Below are 20,239 nucleotides of genomic sequence, written 5' to 3'. Positions count from 1 at the left end.
CACTTAATGACCCCCCTTGTTCACCCATGTGCCTCATTGTAACGTTCCTCTGCCCGTGTCCTGGCATTCCTCACTGGAGTCAGTAGCCATGAGAGGTTGGGATAACCAGAGTCACCTGCAAATATCGAGGGATACCTGTTACCCAGACAGTCACCCTTTGTGCCAACCCCACACCCATATACTAACATACACTGGGTGGGGAGCATGGGCTTACCTATTAGCCACACCTGATGCCTCTGGAGTTGAGCCATCACATATGGGATGCTGCTATTCCTCAGGATATGGGAATCATGCACAGAGCCAGGATACTTTGCATTCACATAGGAGATGTACTGGTCCGCCAGGCACACTATCTGTACATTCATAGAGTGAAAGCTCTTTCGATTTCTGTACACCTGTTAATTTCTCCGGGGTGGGGGGGCAAAGGCAATATGTGTACCATCAATAGCACCAATAATGTTGGGGATATGTCCCATTACATAGAAGTCAGCCTTCACTGTGGCCAAATCCTCCCCCTGGAGCAAACGATGTAGCTGCGCATGGGTTTCATCAGAGCACACAACATTCTGGTCAGCACGTTTGAGAACATAGGCTGTGACATCCCTGCTGTCATGGCCACTGTCGCTTGGAAGGAGCCACTTGCCAAGAAATGGAGCACTGAGAGGACTTACATAAGAGGGGGGATTTCCAGTGGGGTGACGGATAGCTGAGATCCGGTCTGGCTCCAATTGGGCACACAGCTCTTGGATTGTGGCCCTATCAAGTCTGTAGGTGAGGATAATATGCCTGTCCTCCATTGTTGCCAGGTTCACCAGGGGTCTGTACACGAGGGTATGTCTCCATCTCCTATTCATCTTCAGCGGCTGAACTCTAGGGTAAAAAACGGTGAGCAGCTGGTCATATTCAAACATATCCTGATTATAAAATGCCATGCATGTTGTGACAGAAACAGTATGTTAACGTGTAGTCCCCTAAATGTGTCTATGTCTGCTGTGACGAAGTTAGGTGCCATGGCCTGTTCCCCCCTGAAATGGCGGCCTCCTGACCTGTGTGGGGGACAAGTGGAAATTAGGTAATTCTGCTGACGTTGTGCGCCGTTGCGGGAGGCGGTCGAGGCCTGCCTTGCAACACCTCATTGGTTATCATTGGGCCCTATGGGTTCCAGTAGCCAATGGTGATTAACGCCGGCAGTGACGGTACGCACCGCCGTAGACGTGACCGCCATTTTCTATCTGTTCACTCACTTGCTACCTGACCTTCAACAGGAGGGGACATACACTGCAGTGCTGCTGTGACCTGTGCCTGGAAGCGACCATGGCTCGAGTGTCTGGGGAAAGGGCTCCTGCATTCACTTCGGAGGAGTTGGAGAGACTTGTGGATGGGGTCCTACCCCAGTACCGTTTAATGTATGGTCCTCCAGACCAACAGGTGAGTACACTGTGAGCACGATGCATGGGGCATGAATGCATGGAGTGCTCTGTGTGTAAGCCTTGTGTAAGGTGGGGGTGGCTGAGGGGTCCTGGGCAGAGTGCTACATGTATGGTGGTCAATGTCTGTGCGTAAGGAGATGGGAGGGATATGGTGGGCCATGAGTGCAACAGGCCGAACGGTATGGCTGATCCCATTTCCTATGTATCATTGTCTGCAGGTAAGCACCCATCAGAAAAAGGGTATTTGGCGTGCCATCGCCAAGGAGATGCGGACCCTGGGGGTCTTTGACAGGCTGAGCACCCACTGTCGCAAACGGTGGGAGGACCTGCACCACTGGGCAAGAAAAACCGCGGAGGCCCAGCTGGGGATGGCCTCCCAATGAGGAAGGGGTGCCCTTCGAACCCTGGACCCCCTGATGTTCTGAATCCTGGCGGTGGCCTATCCGGAGTTGGATGGGCGCTTGAAGGCATCACAGCAGCCACAAGGGGGTGAGTACAGTTTCAGATTCATAAAATTGCACGTGGTGAGGTGTTATCTGGGTGGGGGATGTGTGCCTGTGGGTGCCCCTAAGCCAGGACGAACATGGCAGGGTAGGTTCCATGTTGGGCAGGGTCTGATGCACTCCAGCCCCAAATATGCTAGTGGGCACCTACTACTTGGCAGGGTCCTGTGGGTTTCAGGTGTGCTCCTATTGGCGTTAGTCATTATGCTCCATGGCCTGGTGACTAGCATTGTAACTGGTAGTGCATGGCCTAGTGCACAGGGCTGTTCCCTGTGTGTTGCGTAAGCCAGCGGTAGTGTTGTTGCGGGCATTGACCCAGTGTATTCTCTGTCTCTCCCCCCCTTTTTGTTTTGTCACCCTGTCCTTCTGTGCATTAGCATCATCTGGCAGAGGATTAGAGGCACCTGTGACGGAAGGAGCTGCATCCCACATGGCCCATGAGGCTGAATCCACCGATGATGAGGGCACCAGTGGGACGGAGGGTGAGGGGAGCACCACGGCGGAGACTGGAGGGGACAGTTTGGACAGCGACACCTCCTCCGATGGAAGCTCACTGGTGGTAGCGGACACCTCTGTGGCCACCCCAACTACAGGTACAGCTGCCACCCCCGTACCAGCACTGCCCTCCCAGCAGCCCCTCAGTGTGTTTCCCGTGCCTGCTCACCCAGGAGGGTGGGCATCTCAGGCCCTGCCACAGTCAGCCCTGCTGCCCTCAGTGAGGAGTCTATTGACCTCCTGCGATCCATCTCTGTTGGGCAGTCAACCATTGTGAATGCCATCCAGGGGCTGGCAGGGCATTTGCAACAAACAAATGCATTCCTGGAGGGCATTCACTCTGGCGTGGCAGCCCAACAGAGATCATTTCAGGCTCTGGCCAACTCCCTGATAGCAGCCATTGTCCCTGTCTCTAGCCTTCCCCCTCCAACTTCCTCTACCCAGTCCCATTCCCCTCAACCGCAGCCTATCCCAAGCACACCATCAGACCAGCATGCACCCAAATCAACACACAGAAGTGGCTCAGGCAAACACCAGCACCACACTTCATCCCACAGGCACTTGCACAAGCACTATCCAGATGCAGAAACACCAACATCCACTGCCTCCACTGTGTCCCCCTCCTCCTTGTCATCCACCTCCCTCCCAGTAGCGTCTCCAGTCACACCTGCACACACTACATCCTCATCCACTACCTCATCACCATCACGCCTATCAGTACACGCCCCTCACTGGCAGTCACCACCCCCACATCCATGCACACATCCCCTATGTCCTCTCCCACTGTGTCCCCTCCTCCCACAGTACACAAATGCAAACACTCAGACACCCAACAGCCATCCACCTCACAACAGCATCCAGCCCATGCACCTGCACCCAAACACAGCAAACAGACACCTCCTACCACCACTCCCTAACCCTCCACTCCCAAACCTTCACTCTCTTCCAGCCCCAATGTCCCTAAAAAGCTTTTCCTCTCCACCCTTGACCTACTCCCTGCCCCCCTGTCCTTCACTCCGAGCCGGGGTGGTCAGGACCCAGGCTAGCACCTCAGCCACCTTGTCCGTGGCCACTGTTGCTTCTGCAGCCACTCCAGTTGTGAGAGGCTCCAGGCAGACACCTGTCCAGACAGCCAGTGTGCCTTTACCAGCTGCCACAGACAAAAAGGGAGCACCATCTAGCAAAGCCAAAAACGGAGCACCAGCTGTCAAAGGCAAAGAGGCACTACCAGCTGGGAAAAGCAAGGAGGCACCACCAGCTGGCAAAAGCAAGGAGGCACCACCAGCTGGCAAAGGCAAGGAGGAACCACCAGCTGGCAAAGGCAAGGTGGCACCACCTGCTGCCAAAAGCAAGGAAGCAGCACCAGCTGGTAAAGGCAAGAAGAGGCCACCAGCTGCCAAGGGAAAGTAAGGGACCACCAGCTGCCAAGGGCAATGAGAAAGTCACAGATGCCGCAGGCAGGATAGATATGGAGCCTGGTGCTGGAGCAGCATCTGAGCAAACAACACCAGCCATGGCACTTCAGCCGTCTGAGGCTGCAGGGGGTGGGCTGGAGCCTCCCCTCACCACCAGCAGCACTGCCGTCAGCACCAACACCAGCACCACTGCCAGCAGCAGCAGCCCCAGTGGGCAGCCGTCTGAGGCTGCAGGGGAAGGGCTGGAGCCTCCCCCCACCATTGCCAGCACCGCCGCCTGCACTGCCGCAGCACCACCACCTGCACAGCTGCCAGCACCGCCACCAGCACCCATGCCAGCAGGATCAGCCCCAGTGGGAAGCCATCTGAGGCTGCAGGGGAAGGGCTGGAGCCTCCCCCTACCACTGTCAGCACCGCCACCTGCACCGCCACCAGCACTGCTACCTGCACCGCCACCAGCACCGCCACCTGCACCACCACCAGCACCACTGCCAGCAGCAGCAGCCCCAGTGGGCAGCCATCCGAGGCTGCAGGGGAAGGACTGGAGCCTCCCCCACCACTGGCAGCACCGCCGCCAGCACCGCCACTGCCACCACTGAGCCGCCGTCACCGCCGGTGGGGCAGTGTATAGTCGTGCCTCCATGGGCTGTAGTGCATCCAGACCCCTGCAAAAACTGTAGGTGTGAAACCCAGGTGAGAGACTGTGACCTTGCACTCCCCATGCGCTGCATCACAGGGCATAAAGCCCCCACCAGAACCACTGGAAGAAGGCATCCACTCACCCCCTCCTTGCCAGGATGAAGCACACTGGGCACAAGGCTCCCTCCAGAACCAGTAGAAGAAGGCATCAACTCACCCCCTCCTTGCCAGGATGAAGCACACCGGGCACAAGGCCCCCTCCAGAACCAGTGGAAGAAGGCATCCACTCAACCCCTCCTTGTCAGGATGAAGCACACTGGGCACAAGGCCCCCTCCAGAACCAGTGGAAGAAGGCATCCTCTCACCCCATCCTTGCCAGGATGAAGCACACTGGGCACAAGGCCCCCTCCAGAACCAGTGGAAGAAGGCAACCTCTCACCCCCTCCTTGCCAGGATGAAGCAGACTGGGCACAAGGCCCCCTCCAGAACCAGTGGAAAAGGCATCCACTTGAGGGACTGTGGCTCTGCACTCCCCAGGACCAAGCAGTGGGCAGACCTCCCACTAGAGAGACTGTGGCTTTGCACTCCCCAGGACCAAGCAGTGGGCAAACCACCCACTAGAGAAACTGTGGCCTTGCACTCCCCAGGCCCAAAGCAGTGGGCAGACCACCCACTAGAGAGACTGTGGATTTGCACTCCCTTGCACTCCCCAGGACCAAGCAGTGGGCAGACTACCCACTAGAGAGAATGTGGCTTTGCAGTCCCTAGGACCAAACTGTAGGCACACCACCCACTAGAGAGACTGTGGCCTTGCACTCCCCAGGACCATGCAGTGGGAAAACCACCCACTAGAGGGACTGTGGCCTTGCACTCTGCAGGACCAAACAGTGGGCAGACCACCCACTAGAGAGACTGTGGCTTTGCACTCCCCAGGACAAAGCAGTGAGCAGACCACCCACTAGAGAGACTGGCTTTGCACTCCCCAGGACCAGGCAGTGGGCAGACCACCCACTTGAGAGACTGTGGCTTTGCACTCCCCAGGACCAGGCAGTGGGCAGAACACCCACTAGAGAGACTGGGGCCTTGCACTCCCCAGGACCAAGCAGTGGGCAAACCACCCACTTGAGAGACTGTGGCTTTGCGCTCTCAAGGACAGAGTGATGGGCATGTGGCCCCCTTCAGGAGCAGTGGCGTTGTACCATCTTCTGCCTGAGGTGCTCCCCCTTCCTCTACCCTTCCCACTGAGATGCCCGTGTATTTTCAACCTGATGCCCCAGCAGTGTTCTCTCTGTATTGAGGCAGGAGTCAAGTGGGGCCTTGGCCTATGTGATATAGCCCTGTGGCCCACGAACATTATGGACTGGGCAGTGTCCCTCTATTTGTATGTATTGTAGGTACTGTTTGGTGCTTTGAGGACGTATTTCTAGAACTTTATATTATTACACTGACTTTACTCACTTCCTTTTGTCCTTGCGATATTCCTTAGGAGTACAGGGTGGATATGTAATGTTGTTGCAGCTGTTTGTGTGTATGGTGTTGGGGTGGGTGCGGGGGTGTTGCGTGTTGCGTGTAAGTGTCACTCTCTTTTTCCTCCCCCCCTCCCTTGTGTGCTTGGTGCGGTACTCACCCTGGTCATCTTCACGGCCGTTGGTATTCCTGGTGTAGGAGGAGGTACATCAGCATGGGTAACAACTGTGGTTTGGGCTCCACGGCGTTGTGGTTCTTCCTTGAGTGTTCAGAGGTGAGTCATTTCCCTTCTGTGTTCTGTTTCCACTGTGCTTTTGATAGCGTTGGTACCGCCCCGGAAAAGCTGGTGGATTAGCTTGTTGTCATTGGGTTGGTGGTACATTGTCTTCCACCAGGCTGTTGGCGGTTACCACTTCGATGCTTGTTGCTACCGCTGTGGCGGTCGGTGTGTTAAAGTGGCTGTCTGTGTCGGCGGTTTCCACCGTGGTCATAATTCAATTTTTGTTACCACCAGCCTGTTGGCGGTATTACCTCCGCTTTCTCACCGACCGCCAGGTTTGTAATGAGGGCCTATGTGTTGCATCTGTATGGTTAGACGCACAGCCCCCCTCATGTCAGGAGTGGCTGGGACGACTTTAATCTATTTATCATTTGGAGACTGCACTGTATCAACGCAAGGGGAGGAAGGCTAGACGTAAGGGGCAGATAATATAGGGGCTTTTTGGGGAGTCGGTCAGGACTAGGTAGTGGTTCAGGGAAAGGAAAAAAAGGCACAAAGCACTTTAATCGAAATGTATTTTATTATTGATTCTTGATCTCTCCTCTCCCCATTGTTTGTAATGAATTGTCTTTTTTTCTGCATAAACAAAAGAATTCAAATCATCTTTCTAATAGCGTCTGTTACCTATAACCATACATTCCAGCCCACAAAACAGGTAATGCCCAAAGTGACTAACACACTCATCCTGCATAACATGAGTGAAATATTCCAACTACAATACAATAACTAAAAAAGGTGCTACACAAGACACTTGGGGCCTGATTATGACATTGGCAGTCTGTGGACCACCATGATGGCCGCATCCGCCTTGGTGGTTCGACTCCCAGATTACGAGCAATGCTTTCGAACTTGCACAAGACCAATGGCACCTCCAGCATCTGAACTGCTGTGGCTGTGGCAATGGAGACCCCAGTAGTCAATGTTGACAGTGCCAGCAGTGGCTCCACAGTGGTTATTATGACCTGTCCAATCACCAAACCTTTCACCCTGTGACCCGCCAATGAACAAGTCGGTGGACAGACAGGTAAAGGAGCCCAATATAGAGCCCCAGGGAGAATGAGCCCATGTAGTGTGAGGTGTTGCCATGTGAGGCCACCATATGCCTGTGACATCTGTGAGCGTAATGTGTGCCATGCACGATATGTTGCATGTGAACAGTGTACCTGATGTGCTAGCAGCAGGGTTCTATGGCCTGCATTAGCTGCAGCTTCACTCCCATAGTTGAGGCATGCTGCTGCCTGGCCTGCACAGAGATGAGAGATCTGTAGGGGAAGCATTGGTACACACAATATGGCTGCCATGTAGCTAATCTGAAACGTATAGGCCTCTCTTTTTGTTTATGATCGCAGGTGTGTGAGCCTCCAATGAGAGTGTGAGTAATGTATTCAAATCATGTTTGTTTCACTTGATTTGCAAACACTGAGGCAGGTGCGTAGCCGAAATACACTTGTTTGTTTGATTCAATAAAACCCAATGAACTGTAGACCGCTAGAGTGCCTGTTTCTTCAAAGGTACAAATACTTACGTGAAACCACCTCACAAACCAAGGGGAGGCACCCATCTGAGAGTGCCAGTGGTGCAGCAGTGAAGCGGAGTGCCAAAGGTTACAGGGACTTTATAGTGAGGAAATAGAATTTTAAAAAACTTATAGTTTCACTTACAAAAACAAAGGTTAAAGGGATGTTCAGTTAAGCTTATATTTCACATGTACAAAACCGTAGAAAGTCAGCAATATAGTTTCCTGAGCTAACTATAACTTGCACCCCTGTAATGCACTGCTTATGACCTCTTGTATTATATCACTCATGACATGGTCAGTGACATCACTGATGACACCTCAAATTAAATCACTGATAACATCTCAAATGTCATCAACCACAGAACCAGTCGCACACCCACTCCTACCCCATACAACCTCTTGTTCATCCACACACACAACTACTCACATACTCATTCACTGACCCATAAAACTACTGACACACACCTACTTACTCTCAGGCCCACTGACAACTACTTAATCATATCTATATATATATATATATAAAAACATGAAGGAAAGACGGTCACTCAGTATGAAGCAGTGTCAAACTGTTTATTCCAAATCCCTTTGACTCCCCTTTGGAGGCCAAATTGCATCAAGTGGATTTGCAATAAACCGTTTGACACTGCTTTACCCGGAAGGAACATCTTTCCTTTAAGTTACCTTGGAATTTTGAAATTCATAATATTGGGAGCTACTACAAGCGATGGCACTACACCACTGAGGTCAAGTATTGGAAGCAGCATAAATTTATATATATGACGGTGCAAACAGTATGAAAAACATTTGCCTACAAAGATAATTTGTGAGGTTTCATGAAAGAAACTGCATGCGTTCAGGCTGTAACATAAAGCCTTGGCACCTTGATATATCTCCATAAAAAAATAGTTGTCCAGATATTTTCATTTTTAATTTGTGTTTTTGTGTCATTAGAGAAGTAACTTGGGTAAACATTGTAATCCTGGCCGATGTTTTCTGGACGACATTTTTAAAAATGTTGGATGTGATGCAGTGATGATGTAATATTTCAGGAACCATGTGACCCAAATACTTCACTTTGGTGTCAAAACATGGATTTTGGGGGTCAAGTAGCCCTACAGAGACAGAAAATAACTCCTTTAGAGCAATCCTTTCAACATTTTCCAAAATGGCAGCTCTATAATGATGTGTTTTAGCCATCATATTGGTCATTAATTTTAATATTGATTTTATTTCAAGTTTTCCACTGATTCAAAGTCATAAACATGGGTAAAGCAAGTGGTAGCAGAAGATCTTTACCTCCTAACAGAGTGTTGCTAACTAGAACATCTGAGGACTCCTTCAACAAAGAGAAATATGTCATATGCCAAACTAATTTGAAAGAAAAGCTAACCTCAACTGCCACTGGACAGAAGAGAGTTTGAGATGTTCCAGAAATACGGCAAGGCGAAGTTCACAAAAGATTGAAACTGATGGGTGAAGAGGATCAAATATTTTATCATTGTAACAACAAATGTTACACGTCATATACAATGGAAAAAGCCTGGAAAAAAACTAGCCAAAAAATTGCAGCAACCAGTGAGTCACTACAAGAATCAATATCTTCTGAGAAAGTAATGACAACCAAACCCAGTACCCATCCACGTAGAAGATCGATGGCGACCCCTTTCTCACCACCACCAACTGATCAGAAAGCACAGGATCTTCAATGTGTTATCTGTGGTTTAGCCAGAAGAAGGGCCAAAGGAATTGATGAAAGAACAAAGTACAGAGCATTTGAGCCTCAAAAGGCAAACATGTTTTTATCTACAGCTAGTTTGTTCTAAGATGCAGCTTTCAGCTGAGTAGCTGATCCAGACAGAGAGGTGAATGTATTTGCAGCAAACTTGTATGCCCAGCTGAACTGCATGCATACCCACATTCAAAAATATGAATGTACAATGAGCTCCCAGCAGCAACGTAACCGCCAGCCTTCAGTTAAGTTTGCATTCTTTGAAAAAGCAAATGAAGTTCTAAGCCACCCTTGAGCACTGGCTACAGGTTTTCACTCAGTCAGATCAGAGAAATATTGGTCAACATTGATGAAACTGTATTGATCCACAATAATGAAATTAAGAGGTTTCTGGTGAGAATGTACAATGACAGCATTTATTTATCAGTTTAACAAAACGAATGACCCACTTATGGTGGTCTCAGCTGATATGACTTCTGAAGTTCTTGCTGCCAAAAAAAGATCATAGGATGCAATGAAATCAGCTGGGACTATTTTAAGAACTATTCTGAAAAATGTAGATTTTTGACATAAGGACAAATTGTGTGATGCCCCAGAGCTCCGCAAATCGTGGGAGTCATCAAGAATGGCTGATGTTGTCTTAATTTTTTTTACATCTGTGGGAAAAGTGGACTGATTTCAGAACCCCCTAACTTTTTCCCCCATTTTTCACTTATGATGGTGTTTTCCTGACTCTGATGGTGCCCTGGGCACTGCTAGACAGTCCCAGGGATTGTGCTCTGATTAAAATGATTATGCATATTGGGCTAAATATAATTGGCTGTGTCAACCTCCCTATAAGTCCCTAGTACATGGTAGGGCATGCAGGTTTAGGGGCCCCAGCATAGGCAGTAAACCCATTGGTGCACTGTTGTGGTGCCCAGTGTCATTTTAAAGGAAGTAAAAGTACTTCCAAAATCCTAAGCTACTACATTTTTACATATACGTCACCCATGAGGTATTGCCTAATTGTCCCCAGGGTTGGGTGCAGTGTAACTTTAAGCAGGGACTTTATAAAAGATGCTTTATATGGCAGGATCGAACAACTCTACCTAATTTGTCAACATCCTCAGGGGCATTGTTTTAATAATATGCATGTAGCACCACTGGGTTGCTTGTAACATCACTGTACTGTCTGCATTTCTGGATAGATGGTACCAATGCTTGTTGCACTATATAGTTGTTTTCACCAATGCTTGTTGAACACATGACTGTGTCAAGTCCTGTGCTTCCAAATGTGTCAGGTTCACTTATTTATTGGTTGCCAGGCAACCACCACGCCCCCAAGGTCTCCAGGGAGCAGCTGCCCATGTTTTCAAAAAGCATGAATCATGCTGGCTATAAGTAATCTTGCTGTGCCCATGCCTCTGCTTGCCTTTCTTGCTGTCTGGCAAGGAAAGCCCTCTGCACTCTGGAATTCCCTCCAGGCCCTATCCGCTGCCCTCTTGACTCGGCAGACAGCAAAGAGCCTCAGCAGAGATCTTCTGGAAAGAACACACTTTTGTCAGCTAAGTAGAGCATGCTGTCTAGAATCTGTTTGTGTTAAATTTTATTATGGTCGCTTTGGTTTTTGGTGAAAGCTGAAAACTGAGACTGGTTGCAGTCTAGCCTTCTTGAGACTTTGAAAGGTCTCTTCTAAGGACACAGATATGATTTATGAGTGGGGGCCTTGATGAGTGTTGAATCACCGATTTAGTGCAGGGGCCTTGACAACTTTCATTTTGTAACTGAGAACTGTGACAGAACTTCACTATCCTCCACTTGTATATTTTTTGTACTAATAGTGATTATGTAATTCAGCGCTAGGATTACTTTCTGTGTGAGTTTACTTGCTTCTCGTATCACAATTCATGTTATGTTAATTGTGATTATTCAATTCAGTGTTAGGAGTACTCTATATGTGGATTTTCTTGCTTTTGGTATTGCAACTCATTTTATGTTGCAGTCCTACCATAGAAAACCCAATGTGAAAGTGCAGATCCATGAAAGAGACTTGCAGAACTTCCTAATTTGTTTAGAGACATTCAGATTTCATCACCTTTTGTATATATTAATCCGTGAGAAGAGACAGAGGGCCAAGTTGCTCATATTACCTGGTGAATATGCTGTGTTAAGCAAATTAGTCAAAATAAATGAGATCACTGCATGCATTTTTGAATGCTTTTTAATGAGACGAGTGGATGCTTTATTGAATGTTGTGAAACAGTCTCTTAATAACACATAGCTTCACCAATATGGTAATTCATCACAGAAAGGCAACTTCACGGGGCTCCACTGATAATCCTCCATAACTCAATGAACTACACCCGGCTGGACTTGGTGAAAATGAGTGCTGTGTTTCTTTCTCTCTTTTTCCACTTCCCCTTTCCTTTTGAGACCCCTGCCGAGGCGGCGCCACAACATAATAAGCCCTGGTGAGTGTAAAATAGCTACATTCGTTTTTCTCTATTGTAGTGAATGGGCTCCATAGGCTAACATGGAGATACTTTGTTTTAAAATGATAAAGTCTCATTCTCCATAGAACAGAGCTAAATATGACATGTTTATTGTCAAATTAAAAGTTATAAAAAATCCAACAACTTGCCCCTGTTGAATTTAATATAATTTGTACCTAGAAAATGTTTTAGAACTCTTACTAAATGATACCAGTTTCAGCTCTGCCGTGCCCTTCTCTGATTGGTCACTCTCTGGCAGCCTGAGCCAGGCTGCCCTGATGAGGTGTGAAGTGGCCTGGGCTGACACAAAGGAAGCATCTGGTGGGAGGAGATCTGCCTCAGCAGATGGTAGATTTGGATGGTGGGAGAGCAGCCAAAGTGGACTTCTAAAGAGGGAAGGACATTTGGGACAGCATCTGTACCTCTCCCAATTCCTGCAAACCCAGACAGCCAGGTGCCCCCTGATTAGATTAAGGAAGGAGTGTGTTAAGGGAAACTTAGCTACGACAATGGATAGGCTCAGCCAGACCTAACCCATGAGATAGAATTTATGCCATCTTAGATTTTGGGGGAATGATGCTCCCTGGGATTGCTTTTTCCCACACTTTTCAGGAAGTGGTCACTCAAGAGTGTGGTAGTCTGCATGTAATTGGACAGAGCCCCCCAACGCTTTACACACCAGGAGCCAGGATAAAATTGGCTGAGCTGCACCCCTCCTTAGATCCCTACAGGAACATGACAAGAAGAAGAAGAACTGCCCTGCTGGACCCCTGGCCTGTACCTGAAGACTGCACTCAGAAAGACTGCACCAGCTGCACAGTTGGGCTTCACTACTAAAAGAACTGTGAAAGTCTTCTACTGCTTCAAGAAGGGACTCCCTCTTTGCTACAGGTAGAAAATATCTGATCAGAGTCCCCTGCTTCAAGCCCTGATGAAACTGACCCGCTGACCAGTGATCAGTGGTTATTTTTGGATTTGCATTCTGGGAGTTGGAGTCCTAACCTTCAAGGAGCAACTCGGAGCTTCTGTAACCTTGGGGTGAATTGTGGACTCCTAAATTACATTCAAAGAACTTCTGGAAGAAGATCCATAAGTTTGGAGAAGTTTGGAGCAACTTTGGGAAAAGGTTCCATAAGTGGACACCATAAGTCAAGCCGGCTTACGTCGACCGTGACGCAGCCTGACTTGCAAGTTCATCCTGCTGAAGAACTCCGGAGCCCCAGACTTTCCGGATTTAATTGGGGGCTTGTGGAAAGGCAATCCAATGACGTTGACTCAAAATCGGCTTGCTGTGGAGGGTCATCCAACGTTGGAGAGAAAAAGCTCCAAAAGAGTTTCTAAATCCGGACATAAAAAGTTGATTGAGACTTCCCACGCAGCGTCTCGGAAGACGGCTCCAGGGAGGTTGACTTCAATTTCAAGTTCGTCCCGACAAAGTTTTCTGCCATAAATCATCTGAGTCTGAACGTAGAATCCTTGACCGCAGTATCTTACGACACATATCTGAAGAGGGCTCAAGGGAGGTCAGTTTCGACGTGTGAAAGAAAATCTTCAAGAAAAAGACTAAGGGCCGCATTATGAGTTTGGCAGTCTTTTGGCAAGAAACCGGGGTGGCAGCTGGCAAAATACCGCCTTGTTGGCGGCACTCTGACTGCTTTATTGACCGTCACACTGTGAAGTCTGACAAAAAGCAGTCAAATTCCTGAAACTGCCAGGACAGTGGAGGACGAAAAAGAGGCAGTCCCACCACCAGCACCGCCAGTCTGACAAAAATCCTCCCATCATATTACGATCCACAAATCATGACAGCAGTTCTTCCATGGAGGAAAACCATTGACAGTGCCAACAGCAGCAGTCTCAACTCACTTCTTTCAGAACACCACACCACATTGGATAGTTTGAATACCCCACACCTGATACACATCCACACACCCAACTCACCTACTCACTGCACTATATAACACACCCCTTCACAACCCACAATCCTTTGCAGTCAAAACACCACACCCAGCCACAGACAATGAACATCCCAGAGAGTTTAAATGCGCAAGAATAGGCACCCATTTACACTTCACTGTGCACACATCACAAACCTGCACAAAATACAAAACACACATATTAGTACCACACACAATCCACAACACCTGTCACCCACTCGTATCACAGCACCTACACCTCACCACTTACCTAACTCTGTACCCTTTCACTTTCAACACAACCACACCATCTTCCCAACCACTACCATGTCCCCACAAAAACACCTGTGTATCACTGATAAGGAGTTGAAGGTAATGGTGGATGAAATTGTCAGGGTAGAGCCACACCTGTTCGGAGCACATGTCGAACAAACATCTATTGCCAGGAAAATGGAGTTGTAGCAAAGGATAGTCAAGAGGGTCAATTCTGTAGGCAGTTATCCATGTACGAGGAAGGACATCAGAAAGAGGTGGAATGACCTTAGGGGTTAGGTCCGTTCCATGGCATCCAGGCACCAGCTCGCTGTAATGAAGACTGGCAGTGGGACCCCACCTCCTCCTCCTTCTGTCACATCTGAGGTTGAGAAGGTCTTGGACATTCTGCATTCTGAGGGCCTGACAGGAATACCCAGAGGAGTGGAGTCTGGTAAGTACCAACAGCATTCATGTCACACAATTGTCTTGTCCTGCATGCTCCCTCACCACCTATACCCACGCCAAATTACATTCATCCCACGGACCACACCTCTCTCCTGATTACCTAATACCCCTCCCTGGCATGCCGCTTGTCCACTAAACACATCTAGCCCCACATCCCTTGGAAATGGCATTTGAAGCACTGGTTAATCATAGCACTAAAACTCCCAGAATGCTAAATCCCAACATAGTCAACACCAGTACACTGCATCCAATATTACTTGCCATGCCTGTCAAAGCAAAATCCGATCTAACCCATCTTGATTGTAGTAGTGTGGAACAGTACATGGTAATGACAGCAATGCAATGGCTTACTCACGCTATATAATGGCCACAGATCAAAGATCCCAAGCTAGAAACATACTAACCTGGTTTGGAAAGTCAGATGGCTGACTGAATGCACATGCAGTACATCTAGATACAGGTCAATGTCAATTGTAAACTCATACTGTGTTCCAACAAGACACAAATGTGCATTCAACAGCTCTTATTTGTGCCAGCTATCATGCTAGACTGTTCCCTAGGTAAGAGAGGTGAACAGCCATGTCAATTATCTGATGATATCAGATGCCATCAGCTGTACAATCACTACCAACATGGTCTACCAACATATAACATGGTGTACAGAATTGAAAGTACAGAGTTTCTTGTTGTATTCAAGTTACATAGTGCATCAGCTGTCAATGTCATTGCTGGGGATCATGTCAAGGCACTGTCAGCATCTCACACAACTGCTACAATACCCCCATTGTAACCTGAACTGTGTGTCCCACTCCCTTCACAGGTAACCTTCCCATTGTCATCATGGAGAGAATACCAGAGACTGCCGCTACCCCTCTGGATGAAGGCCCAAGTGATGACAACACCCCTGGATGTCTGGACACTGATGAAGAATTTCTGGGACACCTGGTCAGTCAGCAACTGTCAGCCTCACCGCTGTCCACATGGACCTGCCACCATTGAGAGTGGGTACAGGCATGTGAGGGTAGGGTGTGTAGGGGGGATGCTATGGGCCAGAGGATAGGGTCTCAAATGAATACTACTGACCAAGATACCATCTCCCAAGTCTTGGGAGCCTACTAAAGTTCACAAGGCATGATGGGCCAAGTTATCACCATGCTGGGGGAAGTCCAAAAGCTGCAGAGGGACAACCACCAGGACGTTATGCAGCAGTGACAGGCACAAAATGCCCACTTGGCTTCCATTGCATGAGTGCTGAGAGACTTGAATACCAGACTGAGTAGTACTTGTATCCAACATCTGGCCCCTTCTACTAGCAATGATACATCAGTAACTTATATATCTGTGGCTGCTAGTGGAATGGAGGCCCTGCCAGGGGAAAGACATGCCTCAGACCTCTGTATCTGAAGAACCTGCCCCGCAAACATGGACGTCTACTCATACATCCAACAGAAGCAGATGCCAAGACCAAACCCACTGCCAGGAAGTAAACCTCTCCTGAACTGTTCCTATTGTGTGCCACAGATACATGTTGACTGTTCTGTAACCAATTTCCATTTTCCTATGGTGCAAGGACACTGGACCTGTGTTCCCAAATGGCGTAGCAGCTACCCTGATGATGTTATGCTCCATGACTAAACCTATTGCCATTTTTTTTGTGTGCATTTCATGTTCATAGTCACATATGTTTTTTATTTCTCCACAATAAATCACACTTAAACACAGGTCCTGTGTATGTCTCATTTATCAACCATGTACAATAGTTATGCATGCCAACTCTAATCTGATCATGTCCCTCTGTATTGTACACCCATTGTTCTGGACCCCAACTTTCACTTACATTGACCACATACCTGTAAGCTTCTCACTCACCTATGTCAGTCCACAGTGAAATGCATATTGGCCTGCAAAGTAGGAACACACTGACAGCTAGATTCAAGGTAGGATACATAAAACCATTACCATTGTGCAGTGAGAGGCTATGGTCCCACATTTACACCTGAGACAGACACATATTCAGACATAAATGACAGTATTAGACAACCTCATGTACCCTACAGGTGACCTTGATGGGAAAACACTTTTCCACCCCAGTATCCTGACAGTCTAACAATGTCAGTCACACTCCACATAATCAAGACTCCTAGTACCTGGTATCAGCCATGTCCGCTTCTCATGTCTGTCTGCAATTCCCATCTGCTTCTGACACTGTCTATCATTTGCCAAGGTTGATCAGCCAAACAGGATCTAGGGAAATCTGTGTTTGTAAGAGAAGAGGGATGGGACATAGCCATACACACTCCTCAGTTCATAGAAGTCATGTCCAGAAGTATAACTTTGCAGCTGCTATAACAATACATGCTTATGAAGACCACTCTGTTCTGTACATAATACAATTTACAGTTTGCAAGCACAACTCACACATAGGCATTAGAGCTATCTACAACCCCACAGATGGTGCAGTGAAGGATGTGACATGCTACCCATCTACTTCAGGTTGAAAATTTTAACCACAACATTACGTCTACATCACATACCTTTCAGTCAGTTGAAGTACTGATTGATAAGATCTGCCCCTATAGTCTCCTGCTTCATCTTCCTCTGGCTCTTCATCACTTGGGAAATCGGCATCACCACCGACGGGTACTGCTGCCTGTTAGACCTGGCATCCTTGGGGTGGTCTCCCCTGTCTTATTTGCTTCTGCTCCCATGTTTTAACTGCGTGCTAGACTCTGTTTTTGCTGTTTTTGGTACTCTGGGCACTTTACCACTGCTGACCAATGCTAAAGTGCAAGTGCTCCCTGTGTACAATGTATGTATAATTGCCTTTTCAATGATTGCCACATGTGATTTACTGGTAAGTCCCTAGTAAAGTGCACTAGAGGTGCCCAGGGCCTGTAAATCAAATGCTACTAGTGGGCCTGCAGCACTAGTTGTGCCACCCACGTGAGTAGCCCTGTAAACATAGCTCAGACCTGCCTTTGCAGTGTCTGTGTGTGCAGTTTTAAACTGACAATTCGACCTAGCAAGTGTACCCACCTGCCAGGCCCCAACCTTCCCTTTTTATACATGTAAAGCACCCCTATGGTAGGCCCTAGCTAGCCCCATGGGCAGGGTGCAGTGTATGTTAAAGGTGGGACATGTGCTGATGTGTTTTACATGTCCTAACAGTGAAGTACTGCCATATTTGTTTTTCACTGTTGCAAGGCCTATCTCTCTCATAGGATAACATGAGGGCTGCCCTTAACTAACTTTTAAGTGCAGTTTCCCTTTGGGAGCAGATAATAATTGGAGTGTGGGGGTCCCTGAACTCATAATTTAAAAATACATCTTTTGGTAAAGTTATTTTTTCAATTGTCAGTTTGAAAATGCTACTTTTAGAAAGTGGGTAGTTTCTTGCTTAAACCATTCTGTAACTCTGCCTGCTTGTGTATTCCCTGTCTGGGTCAGACTGACAGTTGGGCTGTTTGTGTATCCCCTTTAGATAGTAACACAAAAGGAGCTGGGGTTTAGCCTGCATATCCTGATGGGCCATCTGAGCTGAGTGGAGGGAAGAGTGGTCACTTACACCTGAATGGGTGGTGCCTACCTTCACACAATTCAGTCTTTTTTGAACAACAGAGACATTTCTTTGAAGTTTGCCTACTTCAAAGGCAGAAAGGAGTATAAGTAGCGGGCCCAAACCCCCAGATTTGTAGATTATTTCTGGAATCAAGGAGAACCTCTGCAAAGGAGAAGAGCTGAAGAGCTGGAGGAGGAGTACTGCCCCTTTGCATGTGACTGTGCTTTACTAGGTTGGCCTGCAGCTGTTGCTTCTGCCTGAAAGAAGACAAAGATTGGACTTTGTGGTATATTCCTGCGTATGAAAAATCCCCAAGGACTTGGATTGAGCTTGCCTCCTGTTTTGAAGTCTCAGGGCCAACAAAGACTTTCTCTGTCAGCACCTGGACTCTCTGCTGAGACACCAGCCGTGCCAAGTGCTGCCCCATCCAGTCCCTGGGCCCTTGAGAGGTGAAGTTGGCAGAACAAGGACTGGGATCCACGCACAGAACACGATGCGTAGAAAATTTGAAAAAACACAACGCCTGCAGCGCCACTGAAAAAGGATGCGCCACCTGCTTCACAGCTGCAATTGACATGCCACCTGCATTGTGGCTGGGAGATCAATGCATCACGGCTGTAGAAATGACGCAACACCTACTTGTGGCTGTTGAGAATGACACAAACCCCATACAGTGTGGTTTTCCTACACCGTGCCACCGGATTTCTCACGCATCATCGTAGGGTGCCAACAATCAATGCAAGCCTGCATGGATTTGAGGAGCCTGAAACAATGGAGGGCTTCACTTGCGAGCAAGGAATCGATGCATCGCTGACTTTTCCAAATACACAATCGCCCATGCAGCTTTATTTTTGATGCAAACCACGCATTTCTCATGCATCATTGCAGGGCCCCAACAATCAACGCAGCCTTCGTGGATTTGAGGTGCCCGTCTAGAACTCAACGTATCGCTATCCTGCAGGGGAAAAAAACAACGCATCGCTGACCCAAACCGAGGAAGAAACAATGCACGGCCTCACTTGTGAGTAAGGAATCAATGCATTGCTGACTTTTCCAATGCACAATTGCTTGTGCAGCTTTATTTTTGATGCAAACCAGGTACTTTGTGTAAAATCAACATTTATATTTTTTTCTATAGAGTAAGACTCTTATTCTTTTGAAAATTCATACCCTGACTTCTGTATGTTGGATTTTCGTCATTTTGGGCTTGTTTGATTTAAATAAATATTGCCTACTTTTTCTAAACTGGTGTGGTGTCCATTTTGTAGTGTTTTCACTCGAATACTGTGTGTGTTGGTACTAATACTTTACACATTACCTTTGAGATAATCCTGTCTGCTTGTGCCATACTACCAAGGGGGTAAGCAGAGGTTGCCTTAGGAGTGTAACTCCCTTACCTTGACTAGACTGAGGGTCCCTGCTTGGACGGAGTGCAAACTGACTGCCGACCTGAGACCCCATTTCTAACACTGGCTTCCACTCGTCTGGTATAAATGGTATGTGTTGTCTCAGGGCAAGATTGTGGAAGATGCAGCAGGCAACTATTATTTGACATACCTTGTTGGTGAGTAGAGGACGGAGTGCAAACTGACTGCCGACCTGAGACCCCATTTCTAACACTGGCTTCCTCTCGTCTGGTATAAATGGTATGTGTTGTCTCAGGGCAAGATTGTGGAAGATGCAGCAGGCAACTATTATTTGACATACCTTGTTGGTGAGTAGAGGAAGGCTCCTCCTGATCTGTCCAAGCACCTAAAGCTTGCCTTCAGGACCATAAAAGTCTGCTCAACATCACACCTTGTCCTCCCATGGGCCTCATTGTGGCGGACTTCCCTTGGCATGGTTTGGTACCTCACTGGTTTCAACAGCCAAGGACGGTTTGGATAGCCAGAGTCATCTGTCAACAAATTGGTAGAACAATACACACATATGTGTGGGACATGCAACATTGTGATGGCAGGAGACATACATTGCAAACACACATTTCAGTTACAACTTATCAACCAGCCAGGCCCTCTCTGTGTGGAGTCGTGTCATCAGCAGCGGGACATTGCTGATCCTCATGATGAAAGAATCATGGACTGATCCAG

At 48.0% G+C, this 20,239-nt stretch overlaps 1 protein-coding gene across 1 annotated transcript; it reads left to right on the top strand.

Annotated features, from left to right (window-relative positions):
• The first annotated feature begins 3,382 nt into the window (after window positions 1-3,382).
• LOC138267131 (acid shock protein-like) lies at window positions 3,383-3,838 on the top strand. Its single transcript, XM_069215986.1, has one exon. The coding sequence runs from the start codon at window positions 3,383-3,385 to the stop codon at window positions 3,836-3,838; it is 456 nt and encodes a 151-aa protein (XP_069072087.1).
• The last annotated feature ends 16,401 nt before the right edge of the window (window positions 3,839-20,239 follow it).

This window comes from Pleurodeles waltl, chromosome 12 (assembly GCF_031143425.1).
Source record: "Pleurodeles waltl isolate 20211129_DDA chromosome 12, aPleWal1.hap1.20221129, whole genome shotgun sequence".
NCBI classification, from domain to species: Eukaryota; Metazoa; Chordata; class Amphibia; order Caudata; family Salamandridae; genus Pleurodeles; species Pleurodeles waltl.
This window is presented reverse-complemented; position numbering and strand designations above follow the sequence as displayed.

What these genes read in the sequence shown, in the direction of transcription:
- LOC138267131 (XM_069215986.1), top strand. Translation starts at nt 3,383, where the DNA reads ATGTCCCTAAAAAGCTTTTCCTCTCCACCCTTGACCTACTCCCTGCCC.